The following is a 14602-nucleotide window of genomic DNA, read 5'->3' as shown; positions in this document are numbered from 1 at the left end:
GACTCAACGTTGCTAGGCGATGACGCAGTTCAAAATTACAACTGATGTCTAGTTAGAGGTAGAGCAATATTTTGTTATTTTAAATGAAAATGCTCACCGCTACGTGTGTCCGATGCTCGAGTTAGCGGTACTTGACTGTATTACACTCGATTGTAACAAAATAGAAGCACTTCTTTGCAGCTTCAGGTTCCAAATACTTTCTCTCGCTTGGTGTTGACGAAAAATTTCCTCTGTGGTTTTCGTTCTTACAAAGATCCCGATCGTTGCCAATTTTGTTAAATAAACATCGTAGATTTGGTCGAATAAAGTTGTATTTATTGATTGAAGGAGGAAGTAAGTTATAACAGACCGGTCAGTCTCACGTCCAGGCTCAACTGTTGCCACATCCTCTTGCCTGCTCCACGTTCCATATCCTATGGAACGTGAAGCCTGCACGAGGAAGCATGTCATAGAACGACATAGAAATATCATAACATAACAGTCTTCCCAGAGCCTATTTGGGCCTTTGTGATTAGTTTGCTCCTGTTCAAGCTAACAGGCCTATTTGAAACCTGCATCGACACGCGAGGGCCTCAGTGGCACCATTTGTAGCCCCTCCTCCTACATTCTCTTGATTTGAAGAATTAATTCATCACAACCCACGAAGCTTAAAATACAAGGGTATCACCCAAAGTAACGCAAAAAGAAAAGACTTCACAACCAGAACGCTGTAATGGGAGGGATGTTCACTAGACAAGCATAAATCACATCATTCAAAGTACTGTGATGAATATGCAGTGCTCCTACTCTATGGCTTTGAAGCGGAGTCAAGAGCCTTCACGTGCATTAAGGACGATCGCTGGTGGATTTTTTTTCTTTTCATCGTCGAGCTACTACAACATTTCGCAGCCTTCAGACACATTCAGCAGCCAGGTGCACTCCTTGCCTGCTCACTGTGGCGAGTGACGCTGCGGCGGTGCTACAGTTTAGGAGAGTCGAGTCACATGTTTTGCACACATTTATGCACGGAGAGAGAGATCCCGGCTTCAGTTAACGTAACGGCTCGCCTGGATCAGGGTAATTGGCTGCAGCAGCAACGGAGGCGCAAACATGCTTCTAATTTACGGACGCATTTAAATCATGATTAAATAAAAAGACTCACGTATTCCAATTCTTACTTTAATAACATCAATTTATCTAAGTGATCAGCCAGATGGGATCTGAGAGTAGAGCGAGCAGCGAGGTTTGATCTCAAGCCTTAGTACGTCAGCCACGAGCTCGAGCACTACAGTCAGCAGCGACTAGCAAAGCTGAACACGAGGTGTTGTGTGGCCGTGGTGACGTCTTCTGTGAGCCTGAGTGCGACGAGACGTGTCACGTCACCACGGAAATGGCTAATCACTGTCTACATTGGCTTCACATAAGACCCAGTGATTGGCCATACAACACTGGCTTCTCCAAGCAAGTGCGGCAGTGCCACCCCACCCACATGTGCCAATAGCCCAGAGACTGCGCAGTGTCTCGAGACTCAGCCAATCCAGATGCTGCATTAGCAGCGCCAGGATTGGCTAGAGCAGGGGTGCTCCCTGCCCATAGGAGACCGGAGGTTGCTGCATGAAGCAACCCTCGGTCTCCTAAGGGAAGGCTAGTAGTGCGCATGTTCGGGCTGGTCCTAAAAAGGACCAGCCCAAAACGGAACATGCGCACTATTTGCTGCTGCGCTAGCCTGCAGGCTGTCAGTCAAACTCAGTACACTCTGCACTTCTGCTGCAGCCCCACCCACCCCCTTAGCGTCCGATTGCCTCGGGCATGGACCGAGGCTCAGCGTCAGTGAGCCGCAGCCGCAACTCGCAACGCGAGTATGTTTTTTTAATGAATGTATTTTTATTTAATGAATAATGATGAATTTCTGGATGATCGTGGTTAGTGGGGCAACGCCCCGGCGCCCCAATGGACGCACCGCAACTGGCCATTTGACCTTTACTTTCACTAAAACACACATGCTTACACATGCACACACATTGACACATACACACACTCTCTCTTACATATGCACACTTTCACCCTCAACCATGCACAGAACATACATTTAAAAGCATATTTTACTTACCCCAGCTATCATATAGAGTCATAGTCCAGCTAATTGTACTTCATTTTTATACTACACTAATAGTGAATAATATGATATTATTTACTATTAGTGTAATAAAAAAAGCTAACTGGAAACAAGGAAAGTGGTGCTCAACCAACATCCGTAAGGACAAGTTGCCCCTGTGTTCCTGGCACTGCCTTTGCCTCCTCTGAAAAGGCAGTGCCAGGGGTCGCAAAGGGCAAGTCATGGGTTGCATCTGCGACCCTAAAGGACGTCCATGAACACTGTTTGTTTCAGGTAGGTCCAACAGTGAGTTATCCATTTAGCAGACTAGGAGCAAGGGCTAGTACCACATGGCAAGGGGAGAGACCAGAGTGTTGAACCCAGGGATCTAAAACTCTCCAGGTCTAAGTGACTTTAGATGCTGCAGTTAGACTGTCCTGCTGGCCCTTTGCAATCCAATTAAAGAATATCTCTTGTGATAGTACCTCCACCAAGGTTTCTCCTTGCATTTCTTTCAAGTCCATTTTTTCTCTGTTCTCCCGATAAACGTGGAATAGTGCAGGAAGTTTGGCTTCTATTTTTATTTCAGTAGGGCCACCGTTACGAAGGGCTGATTTGTTTTGCTGTGAGATTATATAAATATTCAGATGGAGACTACAATAAGATCAGGCTTTTGTGGAGGAATCAGTTTGTGTAAAAAGAGAGGCGCGATGGAAAGCAAGTATTCTTTAACTGCAACAATTTGAAGAGCCAGGTGTAAAGACTTCTCTGTGGGTCATAAATGTTACACATGTTTAATGTTTCACAAATCTGAGCTCACAGGCTCCTATCAGATTGTCAGCAGAATCCCAAATTGGAGGCTTTGTGAGCATATGTGGAATCAGTGCTGAATAGTCTTGATGGAACAACAGGGCTGAAGGAATTAATTTAAGTTGGCCTGGCTCCAAAAGAAAGCCCCTTTCGTTGAGGCTGCAAGCCCTAAGCAACTACACTTATATAGACTCTGTGAAGCCATGATGATTCTCTGCTGTGCCTCACTGATAATCAAACAAATTTATATTAATGGAAAGTCAGTGGCTTTGATTGAGAACAATGGTGAAAGAGGTGTTCTTGGGGGGATACAGAAACTATCCCCAAGAGACTAGAAACGATTTCACACCCCTCAACCTACTGTTTCTTGCCTTATAGTGACATAAACCGCTGGAGGCGGACCAGCAGACGACTGTGATCCATGGGATCGAGTGTCATGAAGAGATCTAGGAGAATCAATGAAGGGAGGAAGTCTTTATCTTCATTGTGTAGATCATCCTAGATATTTAGCAGTGATGTCTATGCACCAGGATTAAAGTTAGACTGGCCATTATCCATCAATAAGTTGAATGAACATTGCGTCAAGATTGTGGCCCATTGTAGGGTTATTTTTGATGTGAATGGTCTAGAAGGTCACAGGAATGTCCAAGGAGAAGACTTAAACATGGAACATTACATAACATACAAATGCCTCTTTTAAATGTTATCATTGAGAGCAGATTCTGAGAGAACTTACAGATTTTCAAGTTGGCAAGAATGCTTGAAGGCTATAGACAAAGGACTCCAGTTAAATTCAGAGAGGTGGCATGCTGGACATCTGCTCCTTGGATTAAGAGCCACAAATTCTGCCTCGAAGTTAAAAGCTCTAACTACTTGCAGCAGCATGAACTATTAATAGCATTAGCAATTCAATTGTAATAGAAATGACCTGTAGTGAACATGGGAAAAGCTTTGACACAGAACACACATGTCCTGAATGATGTTGCGAGACATGTGCCATTCTGACATAGGGCCACTGTACACCAGTAGAGTGTATCTTATGAAATTTGTAGGTTGGCTCCTCTTAACCCTTAATTACATTTTAAGGTGCTGGACAATGAAATTTAATTGAAAAGGCTTTGGTAATTCTATTCTAAGGGGACACACGGACCTCGCCTTGAGGACTGATGCTCTCATGACCCACCACAACTGCCTGGCGCTCTTGGATGGTGCTAAATTTGAGGCTCACCTGGCACCCCTAGTGCTCTGCATGGCTGTCAGTGTGAGACCACATGTCAGCAGTTTACAAAACACCTTAAAGGAATAAATAAAAAGGGTTCTTTTTTATGTTTCATGCATGCTATCAGATGTATTGTCATAACTGAAGCCAGAGTGCTATTGCTGTGTTACATTTGCTGTGTGGCCTGTGGTGAGTGAGAGGCGAAGATAGATGTTTTAAAGCATCACAGACGTGCAGAATATTGGCCTCTATTCTCATAACAGTTGTACATTTAGGTGCTATATATAGTGTCAGGCACCACACTAGCTCCCATTGAAAAACACCACATATATTATGTCACTGTAAGAGGTTCCTTAAGGATAAACTTTTAATGTGCTTTGCATATGGGCTAAATTACCCCCGACGCATAATATAAGAATATTGCAAGTCACTGAGAAGTTCCATGATCGAATTGAGGAACATGGCCAAAGGCTGAGTTGCTTTATCAGGTTATGGGATGCCAATGGGACTTGCAGTATCCTTATCATGTACGGCTGGGGGTACTTTATTTATTATAATACATGGTCACACCATCACCTTTCCCACCAACCACTTCAATTCTTGGTATATTTCTCTTTCATAATAAAGATGAAGCAGGTAGGTAAGCATGAAGAATAAAAATAGAATTTCTAGTTCCCCTTTCCCAAAAACTATTTGAATCCTTGGTTCGAGCATGCTTGCAAACATAAAGAATAAAAACAGAAGTCATTCTTTTTAAAAGACGCAGTAATTCGGAATGTGTAAAAACATACAAAAAGGTTCTAACATGCTTGTTACTATATAGTGAGAAAACAGAGCAGAAGAAAACAACATATTGTTTTGTTTCTTAAACGGGTGCATTTAATTTTGCTGTCAGACTGCCTTTCCCCTTGGCTGCTGGCTTAAGGCATTGTTAAGTCAGAATTCAACTGTAATAGGTTATTACAGTTGAGTTCTGATGTAATTTCTTTAGTGACTGAGTGTGTCACAAGTCGCCGGGTATAAAGAAATTGGAGAAGGGTTTATATGCCTGGATTGCAGGCTCCCACACATTATATTTAGAGAATTGTGTTAGCTAATAAAGCCTTTGGTAAGTTTCACTAAAGGAGGACCTGCTAGGATATTCATAATATCATGCAGCTAATGTTTTACCTTCAGTGAATTAATACTTTAATGATCAAGTTCCTGTTAACAAAATAATTCACAGAATCAGCTACTATATACAGAAAAAGATACATACATACAATACAACAGATCAGTGTTTTGGTCTACAGTTATTGGGTCATTTAAGGAAACATTTTACTTCATCGTGTCATAACTCTTTAGTATTTTTGTCATGTGATACACCACACATCAGCCACATTTAAAAAGATCAGTGACTAGGGTACTGAGAGGCTTGGATGACAACAGTCTCTATTGGTTCTTTATAGGGGCCCGGCTTACCAAATATTGTATTGGGATTTTTGGTTTTGAAAAGGAATGTCTGGGCTGTGTAAGTACTTTTACGTGAACTCAATGTGGTTTGGGCACTCTTTGTAAATACCTTATATTGGACATGGTCTCCTTAGGGAAAATTGCCCCAAAACTTTTTGCTTTTTGCTTTTTCCTCCTAGTCTTTGCTGACTCTCTCTGCATAACCTAAGGAATCTCGGCCTACAGAGGGATTGCGTGTGCCCATCTCGCCCACATTGGGCTTAGGGTGCGTATACGATGGGTTCTGGGTTCTGTACTGATGTGCGCCCTGTAAACAGATACACAACATACCCGGGGTGGGTACGGCACTGGCTAGTAGTGGGACGTAGCACTGAGTGTGCCACCCGCCGCATAGCCATCAGCCTTATCTCAGGTCTGCCATGACAGGCCTGTGGGGCACCTTTGCACCCCTGCCTAGGTTGGCATCACTTACCAATCATCCCATACCATGAGGGCATCCCCCAGGGAAGCTCGAACAGGCACTGGGGAAGTAGTAGGCTAAAGGCCGGACGGGCGTATATGGATGTTCCCTGCTCAGGTAGTGAGGAACCCCCCAAAATGTGTCTTCCCCTGCCTTAGAGGCTGGCTCTAGCCATGGATACTCTGGGGGTGTTGCCGATTCTCTGTAGGGCATCAGGGCCCTGCGCACGTCCTCACTGTCAAGGCAGTGCGGAAGTGCGGAAGTGCATGCGCCTACCTAAACAGATTAGGAAGAGGCGCTGACATGCTGTTCCGGAAAACATGGGCTGGTCTGCCTATGTAGACCGAGGTGAGCGCACCAGGCCTGATGCTGTTTCGAATGCGTGTCCCACCTGAAATGGCAGGCTGGAGGATGCACTACGGTACCTATGGCATTTTGCATAAGTGCCCAACCTGCCGTCGCGGGTTGATGAGCATGTACCTTCATCCCTGGTGTTCTAACCTCTGGGTTAAGTATGCTGGTGCAGGCCTGTGTCTGCGTGCTTGCATCCATTGTGTTAGCTACCGGGTGCCCAGCCTGCCATTTCTAGCTGGGAGTGCGCAATGGCACCCGAAAGGGGGCCTACCCAGGCCCGGTGGGTCCGAGTAGGGTGGTGTGCCCGCCCGTGCACCAAAGGTGCAAGGGCCTGAGTAAGCCATGTGGCCAACCTGTCCTTGACGCGTGAAAGCGCAGGCTCCCTTCCTATCTATGTTGGCAGGATGTGCTGATTCCATGTTCTGAAAAACCGGCCTATCTGTCATTGCAGACTGGTGAGTGTGCACTGGTATCTATCGTGAGTAAACTCTTAGACAGCCTGCCATTGTCGGCCACTGTGAGTACTCACCTGCACCTAGTGTGCGTGTGACGCCTCCCAACGCAAGCTTTTGCATGCGCACAGACACACTTATTAGTTAAATCCATGTCCAGTCTGTTGTGCATAGGGGTTAAGGGAGGGTAGGAAGGTGCTTAGGGCAGGGCATGAACCTACTCACAAAAGAGTAAGAAGCAAAAGAATAGTCACAAACTGCACTTCCAAAATTTCTACTGCCAAAAAGACTCGATGCAGTAAATTATATACTCCAGTTCATCACAGGAGTATTTCAGTACCACACATCGCCAGCCACTTGTACTGTAACACACTTCCATATAAATAAATTGATGTAGGGACATAAAATAGAACCCAATAGGAAATATTGTTAAAATTAGTTTATTTAGGCTTTGAAAATAAATAAAATATCAGTTAAAAAATACTTATTTTTTATTTTAAATTATTTTAATAAACTTTTTATTTTATTTTAATAAATGTAGCTTGATTTTTAAATCAATAATTAAAGTAATCTAAAATTAATTCTTTACATTTTTAATAATTTCAACATATAATAAATAAATAAATAACATTGAAAGGGTTTTTTTGTTAATAAATCTTTGAAAAATAATCCTATTTAATATATTTAAATTAACTAATTTTTGATTTCAAAATTAAATCAATAGTGCTGTAGAATTTTCTTTATATTTTACATTTAAACTAAATATATAAAATCAATTTACATTAATGTTTATCTTTGAAATATTTTTACAAGTTGTTTCCAAGCTTTATTAAACTTTTAAACTTTGCCCCTATACTCAACCTCAGGGGTCTCCACCCCAGTGGCCCAGATTTTTTTTTATAGGGTTTTATATAGCGCGAACCAGACCCGAGAAACCGGTTATCAGAGCGCTTTACATGAGCACCAGTTTCGTTACAGATGGACACATTCATTTTTTGTTAGGCAAGGGGAGATTAAGTGATTTGCCCAGAATCTCAGGATGTTGAGGATCGTTGCAGTGACTCGAACCCGGTTCCCCAGGTTCAAAGTCGACCGCTCTAGCCGTAAGGCTTCATGCTCTCAGATCCTAGCCTACACCTGTAAAGCTATAGGTAATAACTTTACACCCATAAATTAGGGTCCACCCAGTGCCTAATTTGAGCTGGTGGTTTCTGGTGCTTGAAGCCGGCTCTTGATTGTCAACTCTGGCGCTTGTGACAGTCTGCCACAAGGTTGCACTGTCTGGCTTATTTAGAGATGACCACAACAACAGTTAATTATTAATTCAATATATATTTTTAAAATGACTATTACCTGCCACCCAAGCCAATCTTATAGCTTTGGGGGCCTGAAATAATATCAGTTGTCACACTTGTTGACTCACTTGTGTGTGTGCCTTTAGTAGTAATTAGGGAAAAAGATCACTTTGTTGAGGACATGCCTGATCCCAGCACACCAGCCAGCCTGTGGTAAACGACAGAGACCCACATGCCATTCTATTTTCTGGCTCATGCTGGATTCTGCTGGCTACCTGAAGCCAATGAATGTTTTGAAACATTTGGGTTTAGTTTTCTGCATGGTAAAATGGCTTGAATAGGAACATGGCACTCCTGGGCCCCGATTACTAGCGCTCCAGAGGGTTAGGTTTTATTTACCACACCCGATAAAAGCCCATTCCCTGTAGCTTGTTTATTAATGGATAATTCATAATTCAATACTTTCGCTTATTATGAGTTTTAAGGGAATAACTTGGCGATTTTGGTGCATACAGCAACAAAAATTGCATGCCACTTTCAATGCTGTATTTTTTCCACTGTTAAATTCTGGATGTTATGACCTCCTGAAATTTAATGCAAGATGTATACTTTATGGCACATGCTAATTAACTGATGCAGTAAACCCCACACAACTTAGAATTCCATTCCTGGCGGATACAGGAGTTTGCACAGAGGTTGAAACAATTGTGGTCACTTATAACCGGAGCTTCGAAATGGTAAATATGTGACAGCCATAGCAAGTTTCAGTTGCCCAAGATATTTAGCCATGATCTTCAATTTAGGGGATGGCACCCGAGGCAGCAGTACCAATAGAACACCCATCTTGTCAGGTGGAATGACAACAGATTTTTTCTTGTAGTGTCTTTCTTTTCCGTCAACCAGTCATGTGCTCAACTCAATGACGTTGCACCATTTTGTCTAGTTAATTTTTCTCGCTTGCCTCCAGTGTTATCGCCTACATAGATTCCTACATGAATAGCACACCAGCAATTGGTCCTACATACGTACTTTGGAGCAGCAGATCTGATGGTTAGCATTGTGAAGATCTCGTGTACATCAACTGCTGAAGGTCCAAGCAGCTGGTCCCCATTGATTCTGGCTTTCAATGCTCAATGACCTTCTCTTTTTATTCCAAGATAATATAGCATGATCAGAAACACGCAGCAATATCCTAAATGATTAAAACCCATCAATGAATATTCATGCTCTGATAGATGTCATTTAATTTCGATCATCCGTTAACCAGGTAAAGTGGCAAGTATGAAGATACATGCCGTTGTGGAGGTTTCCAACCAGTGCCATATCTAACGAGATAGGGTTACTTTGAGTAAGTAGTAGAGTGCCACCAACATCACAACCCTGGCTACTGACATTTGAATGAGTCCAGATGACCCTGACCTTAGTGCCGTAATCCAATGTTATATGAGCATTTTTTGACAGTGTCTACAGTGCTGTACTTGTCTACTGTTTTCAGCAGGCTGGCTTCACTGATATGTTACTGTAAAGGCTCCAGTAGGCAGCGTTGTCTTCATTTACTTGTTCGCGATGCTGGGCGCTAAACTTTCCTGAGGAGCCTCTATTCTCCCACAGTTTTTAGCATCTTTCTGTGTCCACTGGCCTCCTTGACGTCTTTCATTGGCTTACAGTTCTAGCCATGCTGTGTAGATCATATCAAATGCTTGTTGCAGCCTTAATGGGGACACTGCATGAATTTCTGTCTATGGTGTCCAAACAGATGGGAGCCACATGGACTGGATTTAAATGCAAGCCAGACAGACATGATTGGGTATGGAGATTGAGATTAGGCCTGGATACATGTGAATTAGTTTTAATGCATAAGTCACTGTGCGTTTGCACATATAATACGATCTCAGCTTTCCTCTGGGCAACATGGCTCAATGCTCTTGCTAAATTGTGCGTTTCCCACCTTAAAGTATTAAGAATCATTTTTAGATTTCCATTCTCATTGTACACAACAGCATCTAATTGTACACATACTGGGACACAATTTGGTACTCTGGCATGATGAATTTCTTAATAAAAATCATTCAACACATATAATGGTGTCCACTTACTTCTAAGAGCTGGCAGGCAAATTGCATGTATGTCCAAATGGCTCTCCTTTCAGAGGTGGTTTAACTACAAAAGCTTAAGCATGTTATCATTAAGATCACTTGGTCCCATATTCGTCACATACATACTTAAGCTTGATGTTTCCATCCCATATCTATGGACACCTGTTGACAAACTCCTGGTTAATCCTCATTAACCAGGTCACTCATTCTGAGTGCAGGCACCCTGTGTGTGGAGCTTCCCCCTTCCTGTCCATATATCTTATTTTTAATCACCTTACTTTCCATAGGCAGCACAAGAATTGACTACTCATCCAAAAAATCATAGCTTTGTAGACTGACAAGTTGAAAGCAGTACCAGTGGTCAGATACTATGCATGTGTGTCAAGCTGTAACATATCTTAATATAGAAAGCAAGCTTTGTAGACACTGTGGTTGCCCAGCTTCAGTTTACTGGTAGTAGGCCTGCCTCTTATGAAGGTATAGAAACAGAGTGTGAAAGGGATAAAGTCATGGATTTATTGTCCCACTTGATTCTCAATTCAGTCTCCTATGTTAGGCAGCAAAACACTTAGCATAAAGCCATAGACCAAACACACTATAACAATGCAAGCAACAACGAAGAGAAACATACAGGCAGCAGGGCGCCGGTGGGGGAAACATCAATTCCAAGAAGATGGGATGTGAGTTTGTTGTTATTGTTATGTTGCAGGTATAGAGTTCAAACCCGAGTTGGGGGCCGCTGTTTTGTTGCCTTTGCAGGATTCTGACATTCCTGTTTATCTTTGTTCTACTTAGTTTGTTGACACTCAATATCTTCCTTTGTAAAATAGATCTTTATTTATTTTACATCATTTGTAGCACATAGTGCAATGTGAATGCAATAAATTGTAGGGGTCCCTTCATATTATTACATGCGGTGATATAAGATCATGTGCAATGTTACATATTAGTTGGAGCAGTTTAAAATGTTGCGACAGTGAGATTTTGTACCCTCTCCTACTACATAACATACTGATGACGCTTAGTGCAGAAATAAATCTACAAAATCAAACAGAAAGAAAACAGAAAGAAAACCTTGGTCAGGCGCAGATATAATGCCAGGATATTGGGTACCTAACTTCAAGGTAGTAAGTCAATGAATCCTTTTACTACTGAATAGTATTTTACCACATATTGGCAAGTACTCCAGTATTGGCAGTATCTAGATATTAGGTCCATTGTAAATCAAAGTTAATTCAATCAATATAAATTCTTGATCAGTTATTATCTTGTAGAAAAGACAACCTCACATTTGAAAGTCTTCTGTAGATGTTTTATTGGTTATTCCAAGTTAAAGAGCAGTGGAGTGGAGGAAGGGGATGGACTGAAGTGCGGCGCAAGAAGACTCCATGTACATGGCTTGGGGATGTCATGTCCTTGCAAATTTGACTGTATATGGGGGTTGTGGTTGGATCCTTATAGACTGAGGGTGACTGAATAGTGTCCTAGTTATGACACCTTGTATATTGTCATGTTGGGTGGGGTTGGTCGGTGAAGAAGGTTCTGTCTTCCCGTTTTACATTGTGTTCGATATTACTAAAATTGGTTATAAAAGAAATAACAGCCAACACATCTCTGGTGAAGGATCAGGGCCACGTTTTGTAAATCAGAAGTTATCTCCTTTCAAAGCCCACAGGAATATTAATGGAACGTGAATTTACTGTTTCACAATAGATTATCAATGTGAATATCCCATTATTTCTTACTGACCAAACTTTGCGGCCAATCCCATGATAAGGATTCTTCCTGGTTCGCAACAGCACAACGCGTTCCTAAACTACAAATGTCAATACTAGAGTTCTTACCAGTTTTCAAATTTACACTGATATGGTAAATGGTGTAAGAGGTAGTTTATTGTGCTGGGCACCTAAACTCTGCTACCTTTCTTTCATTATAAATTACCACGTCCTATACAACATACTCTGTAGTAGGCTTAATAGCTTAGTATGAGGGATACAATGAAGCTGATATGACATCCTAGTGATGGAGAGACCTTCGACAACGTGATCCTTTTGGTGCAGCGTACAATGCCTGTCTATCTGTCCAAACACATTGGGCAAGCCTACATAAGTAAATGTGCTCGGGGCAGGGGGGATTTATTCTCATTCTATTTTCACTTGTAAGGGCCAGTAAAATAAGCTCCTGCTGCCTTGTGATTGGGTGTTTTCTGAGGCCTTTATTTTCCTCCTGGTATAGAGCTATAGCATCTGCCTCAGCCCATTTCAAGGCTGATCACAGTCATTGCTTAACCCTGGGTGGACTACACATTTCTCAGTCACTCTTGATTCTCTATTTTATGCAGGTACGAGACAAGAAGCTACTTAACGATCGGAACGGCGCCATTGAGGATGCCAAGACTGCTCGTCTCTTCAACATCACCAGCTCTGCCCTGGCCACCCTCTGCATCATCATCATCTTCATCTACCTGCGATATCCTCCTGCAGAGTACTAGTATACCAGTAGCACGCTGGTAGACAAGGGCCAGCAGGTCCAAAGAGAGACACATACACAGTGAAGTGTGTCAGCACACAACAGCTGTCTTCCAATTCCAGTGCCAGGAAACAACAAGAGCAGTCTTGATTCCACTTGAGGATAAATAAAAATTATTCTGGAATGATGAGAAGTTCACTCCAAGAGTCTGCCCTTCTGCATCCAGGTTGCAGTGGGTGCTCTGCTGAACACCCTGATCACAGAAACAGGATGCAACAGCCCCTGATCATATTGGGATATTTAAAAGGGACAGTGCCTTGGAGTTGGAATGACCCAGCACACAGTGGAGCCAGATCTTCATTCCTGTTTTGTCTTTATAGGTTGTATTTGCAGAGGACTTTTTCTTTTTATTGTTTCTCTGCTTATTATGTCTTCAAGTGGTATTCCTCATGTCTCCCATGCTTCCCAGCCTGGTGTCATTTGGATGAAAGTGCCTCTGCCACCAGTCGTAACCAGTTTCCTACCTCGCTGCAGCTCCTGTGGGTTATACCTTTCAGTAGCCATCACTCCATCCTCCTCATACATCTCCTGGTCTGTGCACATAGAAGCCTATGGTTTCTCCCCAGCTGCTAAATGTGTGTACAAGAACGTCATCAGGTGATGTTTTTTAACAGATGCAGTGCCTTGCATTGCATTGTGGTTACGTGGTGGAAAGAACCACTTGGGCATAGTTTCAAAGTAAAATTAGTACCACAAGTATGATAAGTTTAATCAAGGGGTTGCCACCAAACTAAGTATGAGCTGGAACAATGAAATAAAAAATTGTAATGACCTGGGTATGGTTTCAGAGAAAGGGTTTCTCTCTGTATTTGGGGCAGAATACTCTCTTCCACCACGGCTATGTAGGGTTCTCCAACACCGTTGTTATCAGTGATATAAATGGATACACTTTGGTTGGATAATCTTGGCTAACATTCTGCAATTTTCTAGCGGAAGATAGAAGCATTTACAAAGTGCATGCACAAAGGGATGCACTGACCAGAATCAATCTTAATTTTATTAATGATTATGGTAGCTGTACCCCTGGCAAGATTAAAAACAACAGGTGATGTCTGTAGAGCTCTCTATGTACTGCAACGTCATCCGGTAGGTTATAAAGTAGATCTACGTGTTTCAGTCTTAATGGTGCCGAAAGGTCAGAGGTTTTTTTCGGAACCAAAAATGAAGGAAGATCTCGTGATGCTGTTGAGGTATCACATTTTGAAAGTCTAACTGCACCCTGTTTTGTGCTCCATCATTCACAATCATTCATTCTTAAATGCATGCTACTCAGAACTCATTTACAATCCTCCTGAGGTATTACACCAGTGTATTCTAGTCAATACCTGTGGACGAGAGATTATATTCATAATAGTAATTGCACCCAGGTAATGTCAGTCTCCATTCACTCAGGTGTGTATCGATGAGCACTGCAAGCCAAATCTATTTGGTGAGAAAAAAACGTGAAAGCACACTCATGCACTAGGTCAAAAGTAATGCACTATATACATAGGTAAATATTTGTAATTTTAGACTCGACATGTGTGGGTTAAAAACTCCAGTAACTAATGGTTGACATGCAACACACTCCAGACTGTATTAGAGAATCTTCCACTTAAGTCTCTTTGTCTCTATTTGGGCCCCAAAGGAGTAGGCGGGGTGGTTCGACCTTGTAGTCACACACTTCGAGAACAAAAACGTACAAAGAGTAAGGGAATTCTTTATATGTCAATTGTTTTTTTTAAACGAGCCCAAAACCAATGGGCACACAGTCAGAATCTCAGTCTCCCACTCTGTTCGACCTAATTCATCGAAGGTTCTGAACCGGCATTCGTTCCTAGAGATCCCAGCCTCCCCTGCATCTTAATCAGTGGCTACCGGA

General features: G+C 42.4%; 1 protein-coding gene across 1 annotated transcript in view; it reads left to right on the top strand.

The window, feature by feature from the left end:
• IFITM10 (interferon induced transmembrane protein 10) overlaps positions 1-13518 on the top strand; it is a 181625-nt gene extending 168107 nt beyond the window's left edge. Inside the window, exon 3 of the mRNA XM_085646390.1 lies at positions 12554-13518. Coding sequence (XP_085502516.1) covers positions 12554-12703 — 150 coding nt within the window. The 3' untranslated portion in view covers positions 12704-13518. The remainder of the gene's footprint in view (positions 1-12553) is intronic.
• The last annotated feature ends 1084 nt before the right edge of the window (positions 13519-14602 follow it).

The sequence above is a fragment of the Triturus cristatus genome, chromosome 3_1 (genome assembly GCF_964204655.1).
Source record: "Triturus cristatus chromosome 3_1, aTriCri1.1, whole genome shotgun sequence".
In the NCBI taxonomy this organism is placed as follows: domain Eukaryota; kingdom Metazoa; phylum Chordata; class Amphibia; order Caudata; family Salamandridae; genus Triturus; species Triturus cristatus.
The sequence above is the reverse complement of the archived record's forward strand: the minus strand, read 5'-3'. Positions and strand labels throughout refer to the sequence as shown.